The sequence below is a fragment of the Mandrillus leucophaeus genome, unplaced genomic scaffold, assembly GCF_000951045.1.
Source record: "Mandrillus leucophaeus isolate KB7577 unplaced genomic scaffold, Mleu.le_1.0 Scaffold547, whole genome shotgun sequence".
In the NCBI taxonomy this organism is placed as follows: domain Eukaryota; kingdom Metazoa; phylum Chordata; class Mammalia; order Primates; family Cercopithecidae; genus Mandrillus; species Mandrillus leucophaeus.
Window position 1 is genome coordinate 74,506 of NW_012105886.1, and position 27,168 is coordinate 101,673.

General features: G+C 37.8%; 1 protein-coding gene across 1 annotated transcript in view; it reads right to left on the reverse strand.

The window, feature by feature from the left end:
* Nucleotides 1-8,060: 8,060 nt before the first annotated feature.
* The window catches only part of REL (v-rel avian reticuloendotheliosis viral oncogene homolog), a 48,812-nt gene continuing 29,704 nt past the window's right edge, over nt 8,061-27,168 (reverse strand). The window contains exons 5-10 of the mRNA XM_011997782.1: nt 14,092-14,232; nt 12,782-12,886; nt 12,471-12,683; nt 10,974-11,042; nt 10,452-10,520; nt 8,061-9,351 (exon numbers count right to left, since the gene is read on the reverse strand). Of these exons, the coding sequence (XP_011853172.1) occupies nt 8,579-9,351; nt 10,452-10,520; nt 10,974-11,042; nt 12,471-12,683; nt 12,782-12,886; nt 14,092-14,232 (1,370 nt within the window). The 3' untranslated portion in view covers nt 8,061-8,578. The remainder of the gene's footprint in view (nt 9,352-10,451; nt 10,521-10,973; nt 11,043-12,470; nt 12,684-12,781; nt 12,887-14,091; nt 14,233-27,168) is intronic.

Below are 27,168 nucleotides of genomic sequence, written 5' to 3' on the forward strand. Positions count from 1 at the left end.
CCAGCCTGGATAACATGGTGAAACTCCGTCTCTACAAAAAATACAAAAATTGGCCGGGCATGGTGTCATGCACCTGTAGTCCCAGCTACTTGGGAGGCTGAGGTGGGAGGATCTCTTGAGCCCAGGAGGCATAAGTTGCAGTGAGTTATGATCGTGCCATTGCACTCCAGCCTGGGTGACACTCCAGCCTTTTGAGACTCTGTCTCAAAAAAGAGAAGAGACACCCTAGATCTCCATCCTTCTCTCTCTACCATGTGAGGATGGTGGGAAGGCAGCCATCTGCAAGCCAGGAGGAGAGCCTCAGCATAAACCATCCTAGTACCCCTGATCTTGGACTTTTAGCCTCCAGGACTCCGAAAACAGACTTTTGTTGGTTAAGCCAAAAAAGGAAAAAGGAAAAAAATCTTGAAAGAAGGCACTTCAGTACTCTACAAAATTATTTCAAAGGACAGTTATATATGCAACCATATTCAGCAACAGCATTCCGTAAAAAATGTCTAATGTTTCTAAGCAACCAAAACTACCTTTTCCTATTAGGAAGATGCTATAAATATGAAGAAAATCTGACTGATATTTTAAAAGTTAAATAGCAACACAATTTCAGCAAGTATTTTAGAATATTTCCATTTATTATCAAGAAAAAAATCACTCTATACAAAGATATTACAAATGTAATAAAATATTCTGTATAACAAACGGCATTTTGGCATTTTAAAAACAATTGCATCTTGGTACTAAACTTAACATTAAATAACTGAACAGTACCTGAGAACTTTAAAAAATCACTTTCATCAGTGCCTCCAAATTCATTTCAGTCATTAAGCATATACAAATACTCAGCCAAAAAAATAGGATTTTGGTATTCTGCTGGGATCTAGATTCATCACAGCCAAAGATATTTAAGTACATACTTTTAAAACAGAAATCACTTCTAAAGGATTCACCTGGTCAAAACCATGCATTTAAGAATGCTGGTTACCCAAAAGTTTTGTGTTTTTCTTGCCACGTCATCTGAAAGCTACTTGAACTGTGAGACAGTGACCAACATTATCAGCTAATTACCCAGTAAAACTCAAGTGTATCACCAATGAAGTCTCATTAAACTCAATTCCACAAATGGATCCTCAAATATTCCAACCTGATCTATATTTTATTACATCTTATGGAAAACTATGTTTTGATTAGATAATAAAGTTTAACGGGAAAAATGGGCAAGATGAATGTTATATAAAAATATAAATTTACCAAAATTTATATTTCATTTACTTGCTGATTTCCCTGAAAACTCAATTTGTTGAAGAAGCAACATTCTGTACTAATTACTGTGTATTACTATTCACACACAGGTGTTTAATGAATTTGACTTGTAAATCTTTAAATTTTTGAAAGTCCAATAGTAAACTAAAGTTGTGGAAACAACTGATAAGAATATTAGAGGATGATAAATTCTACATCTTTAAATAGGTAAGTACTAGCAGGTGGTATTTTCCTAAAGCCATAGACATTTAGAATAAATAGAGGGATTACTTTTTAAAACTTTGATCTGTATTGTTTATTAATAGGGCATGAGTGGTTTTGTCTGTGCTTTTTGCATGCATTACAAACATTACAGACATGATTACTTTTGAGATTCAATCTTACCCACTGTTAACCTTGTGCTTAACTAACTGCTAAGACGTATTAGTTAAAATATTAATTTGACTATGTCTCAGACAAAAAAGGCATAAAACTGGATACAGACAACCCATACATTTATCTCTGATTAGTCACCTATTTCTGGGCTTATAACAAATGATAAATGGCATGACATTTTCTATTACATGTGATATAAAAAGCATTACAATTTTTCCCCTTTTATAGTCAACATTTGAAAACAAAACAGATGAGAAACATTTCAGTGGCAATTTCATGAGCTATGAGATTCGTTTTTAGGAAAAGTCAAACCACTCCCAATTCATAATCAACTTTTACAAATAAATTAAGAGTCACAAAATTTCAGAATTGAAGTCATTAAAATTGGCCTTACCTTCACTAATCAACAGGAAATGTTTCTGGAAAAATAAGGCCAAAAGGCGGCTCTCCAAATCTGGGCAATAACTAGTCATTCTAATGAGAAGTCCATCTTAGGTTTCTTACTAAAGAACCTAATCCATAATGATCTTTCTCACTCTGTTGTGTATGAGACAACTAAAAGGAGTATCTGAATTAAAGATTAACCAGGGCCATAGGTTATACACAGATATTGGTTTATTAACAATATTTGCATATACACCATGGAATACTATGCAGCCATAAAAAAGGATGAGTTCGTGTCCTTTGTAGGGACATGGATGCAGCTGGAAACCATCATTCTCAGCAAACTATCGCAAGAACAGAAAACCAAACACTGCATGTTCTCACTCATAGAATTAGGGAATTGAACAATGAAATCACTTGGACACAGGAAGGGGAACATCACACACCGGGGCCTATTGTGGGGAGCAGGGAAGGGGGAGGGATAGCATTAGGAGATATACCTAATGTAAATGACAAGTTAATGGGTGCAGCACACCAACATGGCACATGTATACATATGTAACAAACCTGCATGTTGTGCACATGTATCCTAGAACTTAAAGTATAATAAAAAAAACCCAATATTTGATTCGCACTACATAATTTACAGTGTATCTTATGTACCATTTTATTTAGTACAATACAACCTGTTAGGTAGCAGGCTGGGTATTACCTGGTAAAAAGTCCCTATTCTTTCCATTTCTCCATGCTACTTAATAGCATGTGGTGATCCTTCAAGAAATCAATTAAAGATATAACAAATTATTTGATGCCATTAGGCAGCCTGGATCACCAATTCCAAGTATTTTTTTTTGAGACAGGGTCTTGCCCAGGCTGGAGTGCAATGGCGTAATCGCTGCTCACTACAGACTCAACCTCCTGGGCTCAAGGGATTCTCCCACCTCAGCCTCCCTAATAGCTGGGACCACAGGCACATGTCACCATGCCAGGCTAATTTTTTTTTTTTGCAGAGACAGGTTTTCCTTATATTACCCAGGCTGGTCTTGAACTCCTGGGCTCAAGCAATCCCCCCACCTCGGCCTCCCAAAGTGCTGGGATTACAGGCGTGATCCATCCACCATGCCCAATGTCCAGCTCCATGTCTCTCTTAACATGGAAACTATCACAAGTTTTCCTGAAGTATTAGGTTAGACATCGATAACCCAGCTGTTTCTGTACACTATGGTTGTGAGAGGCCCAGTTATTTAAAAGGCCATTAAGATTGAAAATAGATTTAGAGGTGTAGGTACAGATTGGGAAGGGGCATGAAGGAAATTTCGGGGGTGGTTGGAAATGTCCTAAACATGGTGGTGACATGGGTGTTAACATACATAAAAATTAATTAAGCTGTACATTTAAAATTAGTCTCCTTTATGCGTTTTACTCTACATGTGTTATCCTTGCAAAGAAAAAGACTGACATCTTTGAGAGCAAGAGTTTTTGTCTTATTCACCTCTGTATAATTTCCAACGTGGGGCTTTGTACATTAGACATTCAAAAAATGTTATACAAGATTGGTTGCATCAATACTGGAGTGTCTGTGTAAGGGTTAGGTGCTGAGGCTGAAAAGTATACGAGGGAGACTTGAGATTAAACCTGCCACATAAAGTGGAGAGAAGTAGCAAGGTCAGGGCTATGAAATAATCCTAAAAACTTCAGAATTTCTACATAATACAGTTGACACTACTATTCTCAATAGAGCTGCTTTCAGTCTCAAAGGGCTGTGGTATGTGTGCGTGTGTGTGGTAAAAAAGGGAAGCAGCAGGTCAAGGAAGAGAAGTGTATTTCACAAGACTTAAGTAATCTTGTCATTGCTGCTTTTCCTGCCAGAAAATCATTACCTTTCCCTTTAAAAATCATTTCCATATACATTGCAATAATCGCTCCTATGTCAATTCCACCCTTCCTTCTCTAATAATAGCTACTATTTATTCAGCACCAACTAGTATACTAGGGACTATGCTGGGTGCTGGAGTCCCAATGACGAATGAGACAAACACTTAAATAAAAGGATGTCCATAATACAGGCATGTACAAAGCTTCACCTCAACTGAGGAGGCAGGACCAACCTTCATAGAGAAGTCCAGTCTTCAAGGATGAGTGTTCTAGTTTCAGAAGAGCAGAAGCAGAGTGGGTAACATGTTAAAGGTATGGAGGCCTGAAAGAATTGCCTTTTTTCAAGGAATGCTAACTATGTAATAAGGTATAGGGAGAACGTGGTATTTTAACTGGAACATATGGAAAAGATTATTACTAGAGAAAAAAGAATGAAGGCCTTTACTAAGAAAGCAGCAGGAATGAAGAAGGGACAGATGCAAGAGGAGACAAGCTCAAAAGGACTTGATGATTAAGTATGAGTGTGACGGAGAAAAAGAATACAATACTTTGAGGTCCTAGTAAGCTTCTTGGGTGGCGTGGTAAATGGTAATGCCATTATGGAAGGTAAAGAAGAGAGGGAGCCAGTTTACCAGGGCATTCAGGTAGCATGAAAGAAAACTGAACCTGTGGGCTCTGATAAGATCATCCAGGGGGAAAAATAGCACCAACTGAGGGGAGAGGTTGAGACTCATGGGAAATAAATCTCAGGGAGGAATCTTGTCTACCACAGAAAACCCAGACGAATATCCAAACAGGGAAGTATAGGAGGTTATAAATAGGTCAAGCAGTGTGAGGACAGATAAAAAGACACTAGACTTGACAAGACGGGCAGTCTCTGCTCATCTTTCCCAGAATATCCTAAGAAAATTGTAGGAGCTAAAGATAGAGATCACTGGGCTAAGGAATAACTGGGAAGGGAGAAAACGGAGGCTGGAGGCATTTCAGAAGTCAGGATGCAAAGGCATCCAGGTGGTAGGAAAGGTTTTATTTGGACTTTCCTTTTAGGCTAATGAAGACATTTACCATGTTTATACAAAGAAAGGAAGCACTAAGTGGTGATGTAAGGATTTTAAACACAGCCTGGGAGAGAAAGGATCCAGTGCACAAGTAGAGTTCAGAAAAGTGCCTTAGAAACTAAAAGTGGGTGTTAAAAGAGCAGGGGAAAGGATAAATACATGTAGAGACAGAAGAGAAATGTTGCCAAATTCATTTTAAATTAAAGTTTATGATCAAAAAATAGCACCTGAAAAATGAAAAATCCATTGGGAATATTCTAAACACAGTGTAGCAGAACCTTAATTCTGCTTATACTTACTTATACTAAGTAGCCAAAGCTTATTTAGTTTAAAAAAAATCCATATAGCTATTCTAACAGTCAGTGTTTAAACTGATTGGTGCTAATTAATCCAAAACTATGAGATTCTGTGTTTAAAAAAAAAAAAAAAAAAAAAAAAAAAAAAAAAAAACCTCACCACCTATCCATCACCATCTAGAGCCATCCTGGGTTCATATTTTGAACAGAAAAGAAATTGTGCCTTCAGGTTTTTCTTTCTCCCTGGTAAGTTCTATTTATGTGCTTATGATTTTAAAAATTTATTTTAATTTATATTTTTAAATAAAAAATAAAAAAATATTTTCTACCTTTTTTACTGAAGTCTATGATTCTTGTGAGATTTCACAACTGCTGCTCATGAAAAATTTATAATACAGAAATATTTCCTTTCGAAATAATAATTTCTGAGGAATATTAATGGTACTCTTAGGTTCTTTAATTCTTTTTGTTTTTCCTTCCTGATCCATCCTGACCCCAAGCCTTATCTTGCTCTCTTCCCTATTTCCCAGTATCATTTAACTGAGAATTTTTGTTTTTATGGCATTCATACATTCCTCAATTTGACCAAAACAACTAATTCATGTAAAGTTATGGTTTGGTTAGACATCGTGTAAGTAAAATGACAGACTGCTTCTTGCTAGGAAGATATTCAACATTTAGGGCAGGTTCTAGTTGTAGTAACAAACTAGGTCTTGAATAAGTTAATTACTTAGCATAATGATAATTCCATCACAATTAAGATTACTGCCCAACTTTAATCTGTAATAAAATATAATGATCTAATTAACCCTTACAATGTCTTTGAGAAATAAAAGGGCAAAATAAATAATTACATATCAAATGAAAACTCCTATTTCTAAAATATAACTATGTTTTGAAGCACAAGTAAAAGGTTTCTAAATGCCAGAATTACCAAAAGTTAGGAAACAGAAAGGGCAAATAAAGTGTCATGTTACAGCTACAACAACTCAAATAAAGCATGCAGAAACAACTAGGAAACACTGAGAATTTTAAATCTGATGAAGGAGCCAGCAGAGATTACCCAGCATTCAGCTCACCATTTGAGACCAGCCAAACGAATATGTGACAAGTCTCTTTTAAAAATCTTGCACTTTGAAAAGGAAATGTGTTATAAGTGTTACTCAATCTACAAGTTATGGTGAGCTTGACAATGTCAAAACATGGATTTAGAGATTCTCAATGAACAGATGTTTTACCTTCAATAAAATCTCCTTTCATAAAAGGAAAAAAAAGATTACCCAAATTCTACCATCATTTTGCCACTGGGATTATTTTCCTTTCGAACAATTTGGATGACCATTATTATTCCTGGACTTGAATGTACATGATTCTTATAAACCCAATGTCACACTAAGTAAAACTGCAAAAATCATATACATCTTATAATTAAAGTTACTATTTCTTTCAAAAACTAAAGTTCTATTAGTATTACTTTTAATGTTCAATACATATTTTCTGAGCGTTTAATATAAGGTATCCATTTTTCTACAAATTGGAGATTCAACAATAAAGCACAAAAATTTCTGTCCTTAGAAAGTTAATATTTCAGTATGGGAAAACAAACAGTAAATGAATAAATGCTTAGTAAAGTCAGATCATGGTGAGTGCTATGGACATACATAAAGCAGGGGGGACAGCAAATGCTGATGTATATATTCAAGGAAGACCTGCTCAGGTTAACAGTGGAGTGACACCTGAAGGATGTAAAAGAGTGAACTATGCATTTTTCTGGGAGAACAACATTCAAGGCAGAGGGAATACAAAGAGTCCAAGGCATGTGCATACTTGATGCTTTGAGGAGCACTGAGGCCAAGGTGCCCAGAGCTGCATGATGAGGTGGGACATGGTAGTACCTGAAGTAGGACAGGGAGTCTAGGCCTGCAACTTTTAAGGACTTTGACTGCTCTGAGTGAGATGAGAAGCCACTGGATGGTTTTGAGCAGATGAATGGTAGGAGTTGACTTGTTTTAAAAATAATCGTTCTGGCTACTTTATGGGGAACAGACTGTAGGAATGCAAGGATATAAGGAGAATTTTTGTAGATGATAGCTTCAATCCAGGGAAGAGATGATGGTGGCTTGGCATAGGGCGTTAATAGTAGAGATCAAAAGAAGTGGTCAGCTTTAGATATATTATGAAGGTAGGGTCTACTAGATTTGCTAATGGATTGGATATGGGATCTAAAAGAAGAATCAAGGATGACTTCAGGGTTTTTGGCCTGAGCAACTAGAAGTATGGCATTGCCATTTACTGAGTTGGGGAAGACTGAAGGAGAAGCAAGTTTGGGAGGGAAGACCAAGAATTCAGTTTCAGATACACTGAGTGTGAGCTTTAATTAGATTTCTAGATAGAGATGTCAAATAGGCAGTTTTATGAGATCACGGGGAGTTAGAACATCTAAGAAAGGAGAATGGTCCAAGGAAACTTCTTCCCCTTAAAAAATATGAGTGTAAAGCTAAAATCATAAGCAACTCTTAAGGCATAGACTGAAATAGTATAAAATGTAGAAAACCTCCCATACCTTGAAAGCTCACTTCAACTGCCTTCTGCCCAACTTAACATTTTAAGGATATTTTGATACACATACAAATCTAAGAAGCCCCAAGAAGCCTAAGAAAACCCCTTAGGGGTTACCTTGGCCCATGGGCCTCAAAAATAAGAAATTAAGTTTTTCAATGGCATAGCCATTACAAGTTTTATCTTAAATTTGCTTGAAATTTAAGAATACATTAAAACATTATAAAAAGAAATATAAAAAAGCTTTTTTTTTTTTTTTTTTTTTGAGACAGAGTCTCACTCTGTCACCCACGCTGGAGTGCGGTGGTGTGATCTCAGCTCACTGCAACCTCCGCTTCCTGGGTTCAAGCAATTATTGTGCCTCAGCCTCCCAAGTAGCTGACAGTACAGGTGCGTACCACCATGCTCAGCTAATTTTTGTATTTTTAGTAGAGACGGGGTTTCACCATGTTGGCCAGGCTGGTCTCGAATTCCTGGTCTCAAGTGATCCACCCGCCTCGGCCTCCCAAAGTGCTAGGATTACAGGCGTGAGGTCCTGCACCTGGCCTCTGAGTTGTCCTTTTATGACAGCTTCCAATTTTGTATTCACTATGTCCATAGTTGTACGCTTCTTCCCTGAAAAAAGTTTTTTATATTCTCAAATACAGTATTATTCTTCTCAGTCAGTATTATATATACAGTATAAATACAGTATTATATTCCCAGTTAGACAAATACAAAACGGTGCATCTATACCGGTGGTATCAAGATTTAAAAGGATTTAAATCTTGCAAGTTATACTTGAAAAAATTCATATGGAAAGGAGTCACTCAATTGCTCATTTTGCATACTGCCAATACCTGAATACTGACTATCTTGAACAAAACTATGACTGTTTGGATTAGTACTGTTTGATGGGCCCGACTCATTTATCATGCTGTTATCTGCACAATTGAAGTCAGATCCCTCAAATGCATCTGATTGTGAAACAAAAACAGTAGTATTGGAATTGGCACCTGCCGACATACTGGAAGAGGACATCTGATGGAGCTGTCTCAAGTCTCTTGGGTCTAACACTGAATTACATGAGGGGTTTTCAAGATTCATGCTCAGAAGTCTTGGATTATCCGTCTCTTCCATGCTATCATTGCTGGTTGTCATCATATTCACAGAACAATTAGACAGCATGTTGTGATCAGAAATACCATATAAGTCTGCTGGTGGCATGGATGACGCTTCCATTCCAACTATGTCATCGGCATTGTTATAAATGCAAGCATTAGAAGCATTTAAATCATTCCCAATAGGTATTCTCAGGAATGGTGGGATACCTTGCGAATTAGAAGGAAGTGTCCCTGTTGAAAAACTACTCAGTGGGTTTGTATTGCCTGAGCGTGGGGTGGGGTGGGCCACTGATGACCAGCTTGAAGAAGGAAGAGGTGTCATTGAGGCATGATGTGACAATCCACTTGAGATGGGCCCAGGTGAGGGATAGTAGGATTCTGCTTGACTTGAAACCCCTGTAGGCATTTCTCTCACAACTGCATCATGAGAAAACAAGTTTGGTTCTGTGGGAGGAAAAATTTGTTTTACAAAATTAAAAGGAACAAAATTATAAAAAGTATTTCTAAATTAAAATTGCATAAGCACACAAATATATATATAAAGAAAAATGTCAGGGAAACCAATGTAACATTTCAAATAAAAAAATGTAAAAAGCACTATTACACGAATCCAAAATGAAATTCTGTAACATACATACCATTTTACAAATACAGGTAAAATGATTTTTGCAAGTTACTTTGGCATATGTAATGTCACTCCAGTTAAATATGAAAATCTAGTTTCTGAGGCTCTATAAAGGTATTTTTGAAAACTAAAAGATAAATATTAGAATTACAATTAATGGGACTCCAAATAGCCAAAATCATCTCTTAGGAGAAAATGGAAGGATGGAGAAAACACTCATTAGGGATAAGAAAATACACACAACTTTTAAGATATATTACGACAGAACCCTAAGAGACTATAAAATTCACAGTCAGAAAAAATTACAGAAAAAATTAATTCTGTATTTATTTACATATTATACAAATGCTTTATGAACTAAACCAGGAAAAAGCACTGATTTAAGAATGTACATGGGGGAAAAAGACTTCTAATTAGCCCTTGGTTGAATTATCTAAACTAGGAATTGGTATTTTTTTTTTTCTGTAAAAAGTCAGATTGTAAATATTTTAGGCTTTGTGAGCTATATACAGCCTCTGTTCGAACTATTCAGCCCTGTTACCATAGTGTTAAAAAAAAAAGCAGTTTAGAGATAATATTTAATCAAATATTCATAGCCATGTTCCAGTAAAATTTTATTTATAAAAATAGGTAACTAACCAAATCAATAACATTTTTTTCCATGACGCAATGTAACTAATAAAATCACTACCATATGAATGACATGTAATTTCTTGAACAATAAATTCCAAAAACACGATCGGTTTCTAACACAACCTTCAGAAGTCATGCTTAATTTATTCTATACTGAAAGCATGAAAAATTTGGAGAGAAAATTTTCAAAGAAGCAGTTATTCATTCCTAAAAACAGAATTCCAATATACTGTGCAAAGCACTGGTCTTTCTGATCACGAGAAATATGCTATAGGAAATAAAATACCTTTTTTGAAGTATCTTCCTTCTCCAATTGAACCGAGGAGACCAGGTCTTGGTCTCTCAGGAAAATTAACTGTTAGGATAAAGTTTTTCCATTATTAAATGGCATCTGAAAAATAACATTATCAGTTAAAATCTGAAAAACTGGCAGGGAGTGGTGGCTCCCACCTGCACTTTGGGAGGCCGAGGTGGGTGGATCACCTGAGGTCAGGAGTTCAAGACCATCCTGGTCAACAAGGCAAAACCCCGTTTCTACTAAAAATACAAAAATTAGCCGGGTGTGGTGGCACACACCTGTAATCTCAGTTACCCGGAAGGCTGAGGCAGAATTGTTGAACCTGCAAGGGGAGAGGTTGCAGTGAGTTGAGACTGCCCCACCGCACTCCAGCCTGGGTGACAGACAGAGACGCTGTCTCAAAAAAACAAGCAAAAACAAAACAAAACAAAAATAATAAAATTTGAAAAACTGAATACAGTAAATAAAACAAAACCTATTTAAATATGAATCAATCCAAAATATTCTTACCGTGATCCTGGCACAGTTTCTGGAAAAGCAGAGTTGTCTTTTGTTTCTTTGCTTTATTGCCATAAGTATCTGATTAGAAAGAAACCAGGAAAGCAGACAAAAAATTATAGGATTGTTTCCTCTCCTTTAATAAACAAATATTTTATTCACATATAGAAAACGTTTTCAATAAATACATATGTAATTTAGATTAAATAAGTATTATAGAATACATCCCAAATCAGTAGTATCAGTAGAAAAGGATATTTTTCTCTTAGTAAAAAATTGTTTAAAGTAATCCCAGCACTTTAGGAGGCTGAGGCAGGTGGATCACTTGAGCCCAGGAGTTTGAGGCCAACCTGAGCAACATGGCAAAACCCTGTCTCCATAAAAAACAGAAAAACTGGCCGGGTGCAGTGGCTCATGCCTGCAATCCCAGCACTTTGGGAGGCTGAGGCAGGTGGATCACCTGAGTTCAGGAGCTTGAGACCAGCTTGGCTAACATGGTGAAACCCCATCTCTACTAAAAGTAATACAAAATTAGTTGGGTGTGGTGGCACATGCCAGTAGTCCCAGCTAATCAGGAGGCTGAGACAGGAGAACTGCTTGAACCCAAGAGGCAGAGGCTGCAGTGAGCCGGGATTACATCACTGTACTCCAGCCTGGGCAAGACAGAGCGAGACTCCATCTCAAAACAAAAAAACAAAAAAATCCCATCAAAATTAGCCAGGTGTGGTGGTGTGCACCTGTAGTCCCAGGTACTCAGGAGGCTGAGGTGGGATGATCACCTGAGCACAGGAGGTTGAAGTTCTGGTGAACCACGATCATGCCACTGTACTCCAGCTTGAGTGACAGAGTGAGACCCTGTCTCAAAAAAACCCAAAACAAACTGTTTAAAATATTCATCTTGTTTTCTTATCACACAAGTCAGTAATGTCAACTAGTGCAATGAGGTTTGATAAGAAACCAATATAGAGACTATTCTCTGAGTGGTAAGGGCACAAGGACTAAAATAGACCTTCAAAAATAAAACAGAAATTTTAGTAAGCAGTTTAGATACTTTGAAATTATTCCATCCTAATCAAACCTCTTTCTGAAGAAAGAGATGCAGAGACAAGTCTAGCCAACATGGTGAAACCCTGGCTCTACTAAAACTACAAAAGTAGCCTGGCGTGGTGGCACGTGCCTGTATAGTCCCAGCTACTCGGGAGGCTGAGGCAGGAGAATCGCTTGAACCCGGGAGGTGGAGGTTGCAGTGAGCTAAGATTGTGCCACTGCACTCTAGCCTGGGTGACAGTGAGACTCTGTCTCAAAGAAAAACGAAAAACAAAAAAACAAAACAAAACAAAAAAAAACAAAGAAATGCAAAGAGCATAAAGAAAAAACCCAACAGAAAGCTTCCAGGAAAAGAAACATAAATTGTGAATATACATAACTGTACTCAAATGAATCTTACAAGATGTTATTAGCAGGACCACTTTAAGAAATATATAAATTATCACCAGCAAAATGTCATACCTTTTTCATCTGGCAGATATCTAAAATCCATAGATTCACTAACTTCCTGGTCAGAAGGTCTCCGCAACTGCATTTTTACTGTTACGGGTTCTGTGATAGCTTTGCAGTATGGCGGAGTTTTGAAAACAATGGCTACTTGACGGTGTACATCAGCTTGTGAAAAGATGCCTTTTGCTTCCCAATCGTTCAACACAAAACGAACTTCTATGTCATCTAGTGAATAAGAAACCAAAAAAATAATAATGGGAAAACAAAGTAACTGTATCTATTAACCTAAAATTTATTCTAAATTCAATGAAATAAATAAATACCTTTCTGAACTTTGTCGCAAAGTAGAAATATTTCATCTCCTCCTCTGACACTTCCACAATTCTTGTTTACACGACAAATCCTTAATTCTGCAGTATTTGGAGCACCTAAATAAAAACGATTTTCAAAAAAATGAGTTGCTACCTTAGTAATATTTTATTCCTTTTTGCCGGGAAGAATTTGAGGAAAACCATATACAGAATAAAAGTTTTAGTGTATAAAGAACACTAAATACATTAATCATCTATGTATCTGTCCACTTCCTTTCTAACTGCTTTACTTCAGACTTTGTGGCTTCATTTCTAGGTAATGACATATTCTTTAATTACATCTCCCTGCTTCTAAATTCTGATTCTGCCAGTCAATCCTATGCACTGTCACCAGATTAATCTTCATAAATCATGACCATATCTCTGTGGCAATACAATTTTCCCTACGGCAATACATCTCCCTATGGCAATACAACTTTCATGCTTCCTATTATGTGGCCATAAGATTATTATAATTATTCCTGGCATTTAAAGCTCTACATGATAAGGATACTCTGATCTACCTTTATAGCCCTACATCTCTCTATCCTTCTACACATAAAACAGGTATGGCCATACACCATTGGTGGACGTATATATAAGTCTATGTACACACACACACACACACACAGTATTTTGGGGGAAAGTTTCATAATCTTTTAAAATGAGATATATCCATATCCTTTGATCCAGCATTTGCCATGCAGTGAGGCATGATTACACCACTGCACTCCAGCTTGGGTGACAGAGTGAGACCCTGTCTCCAAAAAAAAAAAAAAACCAATTAAAAAAAACATATACAAGAATATGTATTGCAGTACACTTTGCTAGGCCAAAAAGAAAAAATGAGAAAAGAAACAAACCAAATGTCTTATAAGAAGGTAATTAATAAAATTATGATATAACTACATAATAAAATATGCTGCTACTGAAAAGAATAAGGTGATTGAAAGGAAGATGTTCAAGATATATGGTAAGAAGAAAGTTTTTAAACAATCATCACTTATGATTTTAAGTTGCCACAATTGTACTGTGTCAAAAATGATGACGACAATGTATTTATGTATATATAGGATGAAAAAACTGGTAAAATATGCACCTAAGGATAGTGATTATCCCTGGAGGATGAGATTAGAGAAGATTTCCTTTCTGTTATATATTTCTGTAATGCCTGGAAGTTTTCCTATCATGAATATATTGTTTTTCTAATTACCAAAATACTTTTAAGACTTAAACCATTACAAAAAAACAAGACTACAAATGTAAGAAAATGAAGTACTTACGGTTATCATAAATTGGGTTCGAGACAACAGGAGGAAGAGCAGTCGTCAAATTACCATGTTCATCAGGGAGGAAAACTTGAAAACATAGTCTCACCACATTGAGGTCACAATCTTCAATATCATTCAGCTGTTTTTCAGGGACTGAATAGTAAAAAAAAAAAAAAATTTATGAATGTAATAGTCACATAGACCTAAAGAACTGCTAGGTCCTCCTCCCTGCCCATTATAGCCAATAACCTTGAATAGAATCCAAATCTGTACGAATACAAATAGGATAGTATACAAAGAATGCCTTGTATCATTCTTATCAAGTAGTCACTATCAAACAGTATTTGATAAATTATAGCCATGTTCAGGAAGTAACTATCTCCTCACCTGGGGATAATCCCAAGTTGACATTAATACCAAATCAAAGTTTTAAAAAAAAGTTGCAAGTTTGTACACAACAAAGAATGGCATTTACCCATTCATTCAACAAACATGTATTTGGTCCAGGTGTTGTATTAAGGACTCTGTAAATTATCTCCTAAATCTGTAAAAGAATTACTTTCATCCTCATTTTACAAATGAGGAACTGAGTTTAATTAGCTTTTTTGAGATGGGGGTCTCACTCTGTTGCCCAGGCTGGAGTGCAATGATGCGATTTTGCCTCACCCCAACCTCTGCCTCCCAGGCTCAAGTGATCTTCCCATCTTAGCCTCCCAAGTAGCTGGGACTACAGGCACATGCCACCACGCCCAGCTAATTTTTCTATTTTTCTGTAGAGATGGGGTTTCACTATGTTGCCCAAGGTGGTCACGAACTCCCAGGCTCAAGTGATCCATCCACCTTGGCCTCCCAAAGTATTGAGTTTACAGGCGTAAGCCACTGAGCCTGGCCTGGAACTGATTTTAAAGAGAGGAATTACTTGCCCAAAGTTTCACAGTGGCAAAGTGGAAATGTGAACTCAAGTCATTAAATTTAGAGCCTATGCTTTTAAAAATTGAACTCTATTAGAAAATTGTACATATGTTATACATAAAAATGACATAAACAAGAATATCTACTAAAATGTGGATCAACATTTTAAGGATGAAATACCAAGAAACAAACAAAGTAAGATAGCTAGTTTCCATAAGAAATTTTATGTGTAAATTAGCTTTGTTTAAAAATTTTAATTAAAAATTTTACAGTTCTATAAAACTAGAAAAGCTCATGACAGAATACAGTATAATAGTTTGTTAAATTAATATTTGAACCAGAAATCCAGTTCCAAAAGAAAATATTGCCTTTTCAAATGCCATAAGCTAAAGCACTAAGTTATATTTTTAAAAAGCATGACATGCACATTATTTACACAACAATTTTACTTTGCAAAGTATTAAATTTTGAAACACTAAATTTAGAAACACAGTTAAGCCCAAATTCCTCATTTTACAGGCAATAACTAATAAAAATGATAATGTATTTTTGTACTGTTTTTATTTAATGACACTGACAGCCTACGTAGCTATCACAACATTTAGAAGTATCCCAGTATTAGCATTCTTAGCCTAACCTTTGAAAGAGTGCATTAAAAAAATCTGTACTCTGTACAACTGAAAGGTCAAAATGTTATGATACCAACGCTTGGGTTACAGCAGCATACTCTACTGGCACTATTGTGTAGGCGATACGAGAGCTACCTCTTCAAAACCCATTTTTATAGCATTATAAATGTAGCGTTCAAGATATTGGTGTCTATCAATTGCAAAGATGAGTAATCAATATGCAAAAAAGATAAATTTGTAGCTAGATGTTCCTGATAAGTTTAAAATCAAACCTATGTGAACTCTGTCAATGGATAAACCAACTGTGGTATAGTCCTACAAGGGAATAAACTCAGCAATAAGAGAGAACAAACTGTCCAGGCGTGGTGGCTCACGCCTGTATTCCCAGTACTTTGGGAGGCCGAGATGGGCGGATCATGAGGTCAGGAGATCGAGAACATCCTGGCTAACACGGTGAAACCCCGCCTCTACTAAAAATACAAAAAATTAGCCGGGCGTGGTGGCGGGGGCCTATAATCCCAGCTACTCAGGAGGGTGAGGCAGAAGAATGGTGAACCCGGGAGACAGAGTTTGTAGTGAGTCAAGATCGTGCCACTGCACTCCAGCCAGGGGGACAGAGCGATACTCCATCTCAAAAAAAAAGAAAAAGAAAAAAAGAACTAAGGGGGGTATATACTCCCAAATGAATGTATCTCAAAACCATGCTGAGCAAAAGAAACCAGATACAAAAGTATACTGTATGCTTCCATTTATATGCAGTTTTAGAAAAGATTAATCTCCAGTGACAGAAGGCAGATTAGTAATTGACTGAGGCAGAGGCAGGGTAGGGAAATGAGCGAGAAGGGGACCAAGGAAATTTTAGGGGGTAATGGAGATGTTCCACATCTTGATTGTGGTGGTGGTTATGTGGCAGGATATATTCTGGTAGATTTTATTGCATCTCAATAAAAATTTATTTTAAATATTTTAAAATGTTACATAAAAGAAAAATAAATAAACTGGTCAATAAGCCAAAGTTTAAAAACATTTAGTCACATAATAGCTCTACTACAGGGAAGAAATTTTACCTACCTCTCAGAAAAAATCACTATTTATGAGATTTTGCTTTGAATCTTCTCAATGTGTGGAAATACAATTACTACTGCATCAGAATTACTTTCATCTCTGCACAACATGGTTAAAAACTACTGACAGGCAAGAATGACAGATACCCTTTTTTACCCAATGCAAAATTCAGTGTAAGGCTGAAAACCCAGTTCAAAACTTCTTTTCTATAAAGCCTAACTTCATCCTCTGCAGTGGAAGGAATATTTCTCCTCTCTAAATCAGTGCAAGACTTGACCTATACCTTTTTTTTTTTTTTTGAGACGGAGTCTTGCTCTGTCGCCCAGGCTGGAGTGCAGTGGCACGATCTCGGCTCACTGTAAGCTCCACCTCCTTGGTTCACACCATTCTCCTGCCTTAGCCTCCCGAGTAGCTGGGACTACAGGTGCCCACCACCATGCCCGGCTAATTTTATTTTATTTTTTTGTATTTTTAGTAGACGGGGTTTCACTGTGTTAGCCAGGATGGTCTCGATCTCCTGATCTCGTGATCTGCCCGCCTCGGCCTCCCTAAGTGCTGGGATTACAGGCATGAGCCACTGCGTCTGGACGACCTATATCTTTCTTATGCACTTAAAAGTTTTAAAATCTTACATGATAATCATTTATGTATGCCTCTTCTATCTTATTAGACAAAGTTTCAAATGAAGTCAGAAGGGGTGTCTGATGTATCTCCACTAGGCATCGAACATAGTGGTTTTCAAACATCTGATATTTATTATACATTTCCTCAATTAACATAAATGACTGAAGAATTACTTAAAGGCCTATCAAATAACCAAACATTTAGATATTTTTTACAAATTACTGAAGAAAGCATAAAGTAAAAGTTAATAAAAAAGAAGTTCTACTTTCGGTAATGGCAGATGATAATCCATAAACTGGGACCAATTCAACCGTAAGAAAGTGGACAAAATATGAAACAAAATTTCTCTAATGACATCAGACAGTTAACAAGGTCATAAAAAATCATGGGACCAAGATAGGAGAGAAGAAAACCCACAGTTCAGAATGAGAGGCCACTTTTATCTAAATATAGCCTGACAATTTTCTAAGAGATGGTTAAGAAGATTGAGATGAACTCTCAATAAACTATGGGGGAAAATAAAGGAGTTAAGAGTCTGCCAAGGATGTGGGATCTGATAAATACCCAAGGCTTTGGGGGATTTGAGGTCTGGAAGAGCTATACCCTAGGAGTAAGGGTGAACTGGAAACATATCAGATTTCAGGGATGAAAGCCCATCTTCAAATAACCTAAATCATTCACTGATTTTAGGTGATCTGGGATTGCTAGTGTACTTGGCCACTAGCCAGAAGAAAATTTTCTGCAGGGAGATAATATTGTAGGCCTAAAATCTTTACACTTTTTCACAGAAAATGACTGGTATTTTATCTTAGATAATCAGACATATGAGGAGGCAAAATAAAAAAAAAATTTTTTTTTAAAAAAAGAAAGCAACAGGCAATAAAAACATACCACAAAATATCCAAATAATGAAGTTTTCAGAAACATAATTTAAAGTAACTATACTTAATATATTCAAGGAATTAAGATTGAGAGTTTACTGGAGATCTTGAAACTGAAAAAAAGGAATCAAATTCTAGAACTGAAAAATATAATAAATTGAGATGAAGAATACAATCAAATTTATCAAAAGTTTTATAGAAAACATGTTGTGTCTTGTCTTTTTATACCCCAAGGATTAAAATGTTTACCAACATAGTCTACCATAAATTTTTAAAGTGTTGATTCACTTTAAAGCCTTTAATCCATCTTCAGCTGATATTTGTATATGATGTGAGGTTGGGAATCCAACTTAACTAAATAACTATTTTTTTCAAGCTTCCTTTCTCAAACATTTCCTCCTTTCCTCTTGATATGACATGCCACCTCTGTCATACATTAAAGTCGCGTATTTCCTTAGCTCTGTTTCTGGGCTCTCAATTCTTTTTCTTTTTTCAATAATTATACATTTTTATCTTATAAAAATTGGGTGAATATGTAGATTTAAATTGACAAAAATGTGTATTGAACAGTTCTGTCTTTTATAGCTTAAAAGAAAGATTTTGGACGAAAATGAAATATCTCTTCTTGAAATGATTTATTTCTATTTTATAATACTTTTGAGCACTCTTGCAACTTCAGAAGATCTTTTATATTTTTAATTTCAAATCTGCTTATACAAACAGTAAGTCTTCACTTAATGTCTTCTAGGATGATGTCTATAGGTTCTTGGAAATCACAACTTCAAGTGAAACAACACTGTAATAAAACCAATTTTACCATAGGCTAATCAATATAAATAAGAGTTAAGTTTCTACGGCAAACTTCTGGTCACAAAAACATCACTAAATTTATAAGTAAAGACCAAAACACTTGTAATATTAAATACTGAAATAAATCTGAGCTATACATACATTTAAGAAAGATTAATAAAAACAAGTTAAGATAATAATTTACCCAATTATTCCAGTTCAGGGTCACAGGTGATTGGAGTCTCTTCGGGGCTCTCAATTCTACTCTAATTAGTCAATCTGTCTATTCTTATCCCAATATGACACTGCTTTAATTAGTATTAATACTTCTCTCCGATGAGGTCAATTTCTCCTCACTGTTCTTTTTCTATAAAGTATTCTGTTCCTGTTTAGAATTACCATATTTAATATGGAATTGCATTGAATCTATTGATCAAGTGGGGGAAAATGACTTTTTTTTTTTTTTGAGACAAGAGTCTTGCTCTTCACCCAGGCCGGAGTGCAGTGGCATGATCTTGGCTCACTGCAACCTCCACCTCCCGGGTTCAAGTGATTCTCCTGCCTCAGCCTCCCGAGTAGCTGGGACTACAGGCCCATGCCACCACACCCAGCTAATTTTGTATTTTAAGTAGGGACAGGGTTTCATCATGTTGGCCAGGATAGTCTCAATCTCTTGACCTCGTGATCCGCCCACCTTGGCCTCCCAAAGTGCTGGGATTACAGGTGCGAGTCACCGTGCCCAGCCCAGGAAAATGACATTTTTACAATATTACTATTAGAGAGCATGGAATATCTCTCCATTTATTTAAGTATTCTCTAAGATCTCATAATAAAATTTTATAATTTCCCCTAAATAAATCTTGATTATCATTTCTTTGTTTCTACGTACTTTGTATTTCCTGACGATATTTGCTTTAATGATGTTTTCTAGCTATTTGCTGCTGAGGTATGGAAACATGATTGACTTTTGTATACTAATTTTTACATCCACTAACCCTTTTAAACTTTATTTTTTATTCAGTCTCCAAAAAGACTGTCAAAAATTGCCAATGCTGACTATACTGAAAGTCATGACAACAGGGTATTAGGAAAAAGTTTTCAATTAACAATAACCACTCCTGAGATAAACCTCACTTGGCTATACTGTCAATGTGCAAAGCTCACTCTTTTAAACTTATTTGAAAAATCCATTTATATATCTTTTGGGTTATCACTATAATAATTTCAAATAATTACAGTTTTATTTCCTCATTTTTCAATCCTATGCCTCTACTTTTTGCGGGAGTCTCACTGTACACTGGCTACAATGCTCACTGCCCTGGCTATGATCTTCACTACAATGTTAAATAGAAGTGGTAAAAGTGTGCCTCGGTTTCTCATTCTTAATTTCAAAGTGAATGCTTCTGATATTTCTCTTATTTAGGATAACGCTTACTGTAGGCTTTTTAATAGATACATATTCTATAATACAAAATGCAGTGTTTTATTCTGTAATGTGAAAACTGATACTCAGTTTTGTTTTGTTTTGTTTGAGATGGAGTCTCACTCTGTAGCCCAGGTTAGAGTGCAGTGTTGTGATCTTGGCTCACTGCAGCCTCCAGCTCCAGGGTTTAAGAGATTCTCATGCCTCAGCCTCCCAAGTAGCTGGGATTACAGGCGTGCACCACCATGTCTGGCTAATTTTTGTATTTTTAGTAGAGACGGGGTTTCACCATGTTGGCCAGGCTGGTCTGGAACTCCTGACCTCAAGTGATCTGCCCACCTTGGGCCCCCATAGTGCTGGGATTACAGGTGTGAGCGGCCATGCCTGGCCTGATACTCAGTTTTAACATTTGCAAAAACTAATGGAAGGAAGCATGAGACCAATAAAATGCTCTCAAATTCCTCTTAAACTAGTTTAAAATTTCACTTTGTAGTTAGTCAAAAGAATGTAAGGTAATAACTATTCTACTTCCTTTTTATGTGTTTTTGGGTTTTTTTTGTTTTTGTTTTTGTTTTTTGAGACGTAGTCTCGCTCTGTCGCCCAGGCTGGAGTGCAATGATGCGCTTGGTTCACTGCAAGCTCTGCCTCCCGGGTTCACGCCATTCTCCTGCCTCAGCCTCCCAAGTAGCTGGGACTCCAGGCGCCCATCACCATGCCCAGCTAATTTTTTGTATTTTTAGTAGAGATGGGGTTTCACCATGTTAGCCAGGATGGTCTTGATCTCCTGACCTCGTGATCCGACCGCCTCAGCCTCCCAAAGTGTTGGGATGACAGGCGTGAGCCACCGCGCCCAGCCCCTTCCTTTTTATGTTAAATGTTTAATCTACCTTTAGAAAGAAATATCACTCCTTTAACCCTAAAATCAGGTGTGTAATGAGAATTTCGTTTTTAACCAAGAAGATATTATCATGCTACATTTCTTTCATAAGCAGGAATTAACTTTTTACAATCAATTATGATATTTACTAGCTCTAGAAGTGTAACATTTCTAAAATTCTAATACTGTCAAACGCTACTAAAATAAATAATAAGGCAAAAATACACAGCATATGGAATAACAATTTTTTTTTTTTTTTTTGAGACGGAGTCTTGCTCTGTCTTCAGGCTGGAGTGCAGTGGCGCCATCTCAGCTCACTGCAACCTCCGCCTCCGGGTTCAAATGATTCTCCTCCTGCCTCAGCCTCCCAAGTAGCTAGGACTACAGGTGTGCACCACCATGCCCAGCTAATTTTTGTATTTTTAGTAGAGATAGGGTTTCACCACGTTGGCCAGGACGGTCTGTATCTCTTGACCTCGCGATCCGCCCATCTTGGCCTCCCGAAGTGCTGGGATTACAGGCATGAGTCACTGCACCCGGCCCGGAATAACAATTTTAAGAACTATGTCTCAGCCAGGCAAGGTGGCTCATGCCTGTAATCTCAGCACTTTAGGAAACTGAGGCAGGAAGTTCACTTCAGCCCAGGAGTTCAACACCAGCCTGGGCAACATACGGAGACCCTGTCTCTACAAATCATAGAAAAAAAAAAAAATGAACTAGGTCTCACTTAAGGACAAATTTAAAATTTAGTTATAATTAATTTACATTTTTGTTACTTAAAAAGTATATAAACTATCCTATATATATAATAATAAAAGCTGACATTTAAGTGTTCATGTGCCAGGCAAACGGTAAAGATGCTAGAAGTATACTAGAAGTATATCATTAATTTACTCAATCTTTCAACATACTTATTGAGTATCTATTATGTGCTACCCCAGTAAAATGTTAGATACAAATATGAAAAGACAATGCCTGACCTCAGTGAGATGAGTATCCGGATGAGAAATAGATACATAAACTGAAATTATATAATGCAACATGAAAAATGTTATAATGGAAATATGCTCAAGGATACTGAAAGCAAGAAAGTACACAAGTTCTGCCTAGGGTAATGAAAAAAAGGCTTCGAAAACTCTGACTGCAATGAAGAAAGGACAACGAAGTACATATGAGCCAGTTTTTTCAAGCTTTAAGTTCTCAGTTGTAAGGAAAGGCTTTTTCTTGTATTAGACCAGACTTCAGAAATAAGAATCTATGTTAGACTACTTGTCTTATTAAACCGTATTCCCTTTCAGACTACTAAGTAATGTAGTTTTCCCAAACTCAACTGTATAGCAGCCTTTTACTCTCATAACGACTCAAGATTCTCTTCGTGGGAAAATAGCAAAATACCTAATAAAACTTAATTGCAAATTCTTTATTGTCAAAATCAATTTTATTGCACAAAATTTTAAATTTAATATAGAGTTTAGATATTCTATGGAGTTTAACTGCCGCATACTAGAAATCCTAACATTTCATTACCAAAACACGTAACTAGAAAATGATATATAATTAAAAATTTTTTGGCCGGGTGCGGTGGCTCACACCTGTAATTCCAGCACTTTGGGAGGCTGAGGTGGCTGGACCACGAGGTCAGGAGATGGAGACCATCCTGGCTAACATGGTGAAATCCCGTCTCTACTAAAAAATACAAAAAATTAGCCAGGCATGGTGGTGGGTGCCTGGAGTCCCAGCTACTTGGGAGGCTGAGGCAGGAGAAGGGCGTGAACCTGGGAGGCGGAGCTTGCAGTGAGCCGAGATGGCGCCACTGCACTCCAGCCTGGGCGATAAAGCGAGACTCCGTATCAAAAATAACAATAATGTTTTTCAACTTTCGCAGTTAAGAGTCCTCTACAAAGTCTAACTGCCACTCTTGTTCTAGCTAAGTACACACTGTTAAAATCTGATATTGGAGTCTTTAAATTCCTCACCCAAGTTAGACTTTGGCACATATTAAACAATTTGAATAATCCTTTACTTGAAGCCTCAAATTTGACAGTATTAAACTGCTTTATGTCCCCTTAGATACTGTTCCTTAGTTTTAAAGAACTAATGACAAGAAAGATACAGACCGACCTTAAAACAACTAACTGGGGAATCTATTGTGTGCAGGCAGAAACTCAATAGCTCAAGGCACTTAGCTGAGAAGATAGAGATTTATATAACAGTAAAACAAATACATTGTTTAGGTGCCAAACTGAAATGGAAACAAGATTCCATCACAGACCCTGTCCACAATGAGCATGAAATTAATATTTGAAGACAATTCCTGAAGAATCAAATGATCTAACAGATAACACAAAACTTTCAATGATTAATTGCTGAGTATACAGTATAATTAGGAAGATACTACCTCAGACTTAAGAGAACTGAGAAGGCTTTCAGGGCATCTCAGATAAGGAAAACAACTGTGATATTTTTGGTAGAAAAGTACAAATAAGACATGTTTGTCCATTTATTCTTTCAACATTTTTTTGTCTGTTTTGTTTTTTGAGACAGGGTCTCACTGTTATCTAGGCTGAAGTGCAGCGGGATGATCTGGGCTCACTGCAACCCAGCCTGCTGGGCTCAAGTGATCCTCCCACCTCAGCCTCTGGAGCAGGCTGGGACTTGCAGCAAGCACCACTATACCCACCCAATTTTTTGTAAGACAGGGTTTCACCGCGTTGGCCAGGCGGTGTCTGCCAACGGTGTCTAGGAGTCTCGAACTCCTAGACTCAAGTGATCCAACCACCTCGGCCTCCCCAAGTGCTGGGATTACAGGCATGAGCCACCGTGCCTGGCCCTTTAAACACATTTTAATCAAGCTTCTTTCATGTGCCAGAGATACATGGAAGACAGATCTCATCCTCCAGAATTTCATGATTTAGTGAAGGAAAAACATGTAAACAAAGTTATAGCAAACCATATTAGAAATATATACAGGATGGCCGGGTGCGGTGGCTCACGCCTGTAATCCCAGCACTTTGGGAGGCTGAGGCGGGTATATCACAAGGTCAGGAGATCGAGACCATCCTGGCTAACATGGTGAAACCCCATCTCTACTAAAAATACAAAAAAAAATTAGCCGGGTGTGCTGGCAGGCACCTGTAGTCCCAGCAACTCAGGAGGCTGAGGCAGGAGAATGGCATGAACCTGGGAGGTGGAGCTTGCAGTGAACCTAGATCTCGCCACTGCACTCCAGCCTGGGCGAAGACTCCGTCTTAAAAAAGAAAAAAGAAAAAAAGAAAGAAATATATACAGGTACTGGCCAGGCACGGTGGCTCACACCTGTAATCCCAGCACTGTGGGAGGCCGAGGTGGGCAGACCACCTGAGGTCAGGAGTTCAAGACCAGTCTGGCCATGATGAAACCCCGTCTCTACTAAAAATAAAAAAAAAATTAGCCGGGCGTGGTGGTGCGCACCTGTAATCCCAGCTACTCAGGAGGCTGAGGCAGGAGAATCACTTGAACCTGGGAGACAGAGGTTGCGGTGAGCCAAGATTGTATATATATATACGGGTACTTTGGGAAAACAGAGTAAAGGACAGGGAAGGCTTTAAAGAGGATGTGATCCTTAAACTTGGAGGATGAGTAAGAAAAATTCACCAGGCAGATCAGGGTATTTCATGCAAAGGAACTGCACATATAAAAGCAGAGAGGTAAGAAAGAACATGGCTCTTCTAACGGTGCAGATAGTTCAGAATGGCAGAAACAAGTTACATGCATGTGTGCACTCAGAGGTAGAGGAAGGTGGGGTAGGAAGCTGAGGTACAGAATGAAAGACAGAATGGAAAGCAAGGCTTCCGGATTATGAAAGGCTTTAAATGCCATACTTGACAAGCTGAATTCAGCATGTAGATCAGATCAAAGTTCCTCAAAGTAGACTCTGTGGATCACTTGCATCAGAATCATCTGAGATAGAGATTTTCAAATTGTAGTTTGGGAACCACTGACTGTAAAATTAATTTAGTGGGCTAGGTAAGCACTAACAAAGCAAGAGAGAAAGAAAAAGAAGAGAAAGGAAAGGTACAGAATAGAATGGAATAGAGAACACTGCATGTAGTAGGGTGATATGGTTTGGCTCTGTGTCTCCACCCAAATCTCATCTTGAATTGTACTCCCATAACTCTCATGCGTTGTGGGAGGGACCCAGTGGGAGATAATCTGAATCATCAGGGTGGTTCCCCCATACTGCTCTCGTGGTAGTGAATAAGTCTCACAAGATATGATGGTTTTATCAGGGGTTTCTGCTTTTGCATTTTCCTCATTTTCTCTTGCTGCCGCCATGTAAGAAGTGCCTTTCACCTCCTGCCATGATACTGAGGCCTCCCCAGCCAGGTGGAAACTGTAAGTCCAATTAAACTTCTTTTTCTTCCCATTCTCAGGTACGTCTTTATCAGCAGAGTGAAAACGGACTAATACACAGGGTATCGTTGTCCTAAGGGTGTGGTGTATGTATATATATTGAGCTGAAAAATAAAATCTATTTCTTACTGTGGGTCACAGTCAAAGAGTTAAGAAATACTGATCTAGATGTTTGTTAAAATGCAGATTCCCAGCACACCTGTCTTTCAAGTCAGCTGCTTGGCCCTCTTCCAAGTGTACTTTTCTTCTTTTCCTTCCTGCTCTAAAGCTTTTTAATAAACTTTCACTCCTGCTCTAAAGCTTGTCTCAGTCTCTCCTTCTGTCTCCTGAGGAGGCAAGAATTGGGGCTGCTGCAGACCTGAACAGATACTTCTGGCTGCTAACACACTTTGGTGCCATGTGACTCAGATAAGTTATTATTTTAAAAATGTTTTTTAAAATGCAGATTCCCAGGACCCATACCAGCCCTATCAAATTAGTGGAAGTGAGGCCTGAAATCTGCATTTTTAACAAGTACTAAGATATTCCTATGCACATTCAAATTGAGAACCACAGAAGTGCTCGGGAAGGAATGAATGTTTTAAAAACAAGTAAACAACAACAGAAAACGTAAATAGTGGGAAGGATTAACTGGCAGAATTGTTCCTTCCCCAAATCAATATTCATCCAGGCAGCACGGTAGAGCTGTTAAAAGCATGACCTTAGAGCCAGGCTCCCTGTGTTCAAATCCTGGCGCTACCACTCATCAGCTATAAAACCTTGAACAAATTACTTTCCTTTTCTTTGCTTAGAGATGGGGTCTCGTTCTGTCGCCCAGGCTGAAGTGCAATAGTGAGAACACCATTCACTGCAGGCTTGACCTCCCAAGCTGAAGCAGTTTTCCTACCTCGGCCTCCTGAGTAGCTAAGACCACAGCTGTGTGACACTGCATCTGGTTAATTAAAACATTTCTTTTGTAGAGATGGGGTTTCACCGTATTGCGTAGGCTGGTCTCAAACTCCTGGGCTCAAGCAATCCTCTCCACCTTGGCCTCCCAAAGTGCTGGGATTATAGGCGTAAGCCACCGTGCCTGGCCTACTTATTCTTTTTTTTTAATAATCAATCTTTTTTTTTTTGAGACGGACTTTCACTCTTGTTGCCCAGGTTAGAGTTCAATGGCGCGATCTCAGCTCACCACAACCTCCGCCTCCCGGGTTCAAGCAATTCTTCTGCCTCAGCCTCCTGAGTAGCTGGGATTACAGATGTGCGCCACCACGCCCGGCTATTTTTTTTTTTTTTTTAATTGAGACAGAGTCTCGTTCTGTCGCCCAGGCTGGAATGCAGTGGCGCAATCTCGGCTCACTGCAACCTCCACCTCCTGGGTTCAAGCAATTCTCCTGCCTCAGCCTCCCAAGTAGCTGGGACTACAGGCGCATGCCACCACATCCAGCTAATTTTTTGTATTTTTAGTAGAGATGAAGTTTCACCACGTTGGTCAGGCTGGTCTCGAACTCCTGA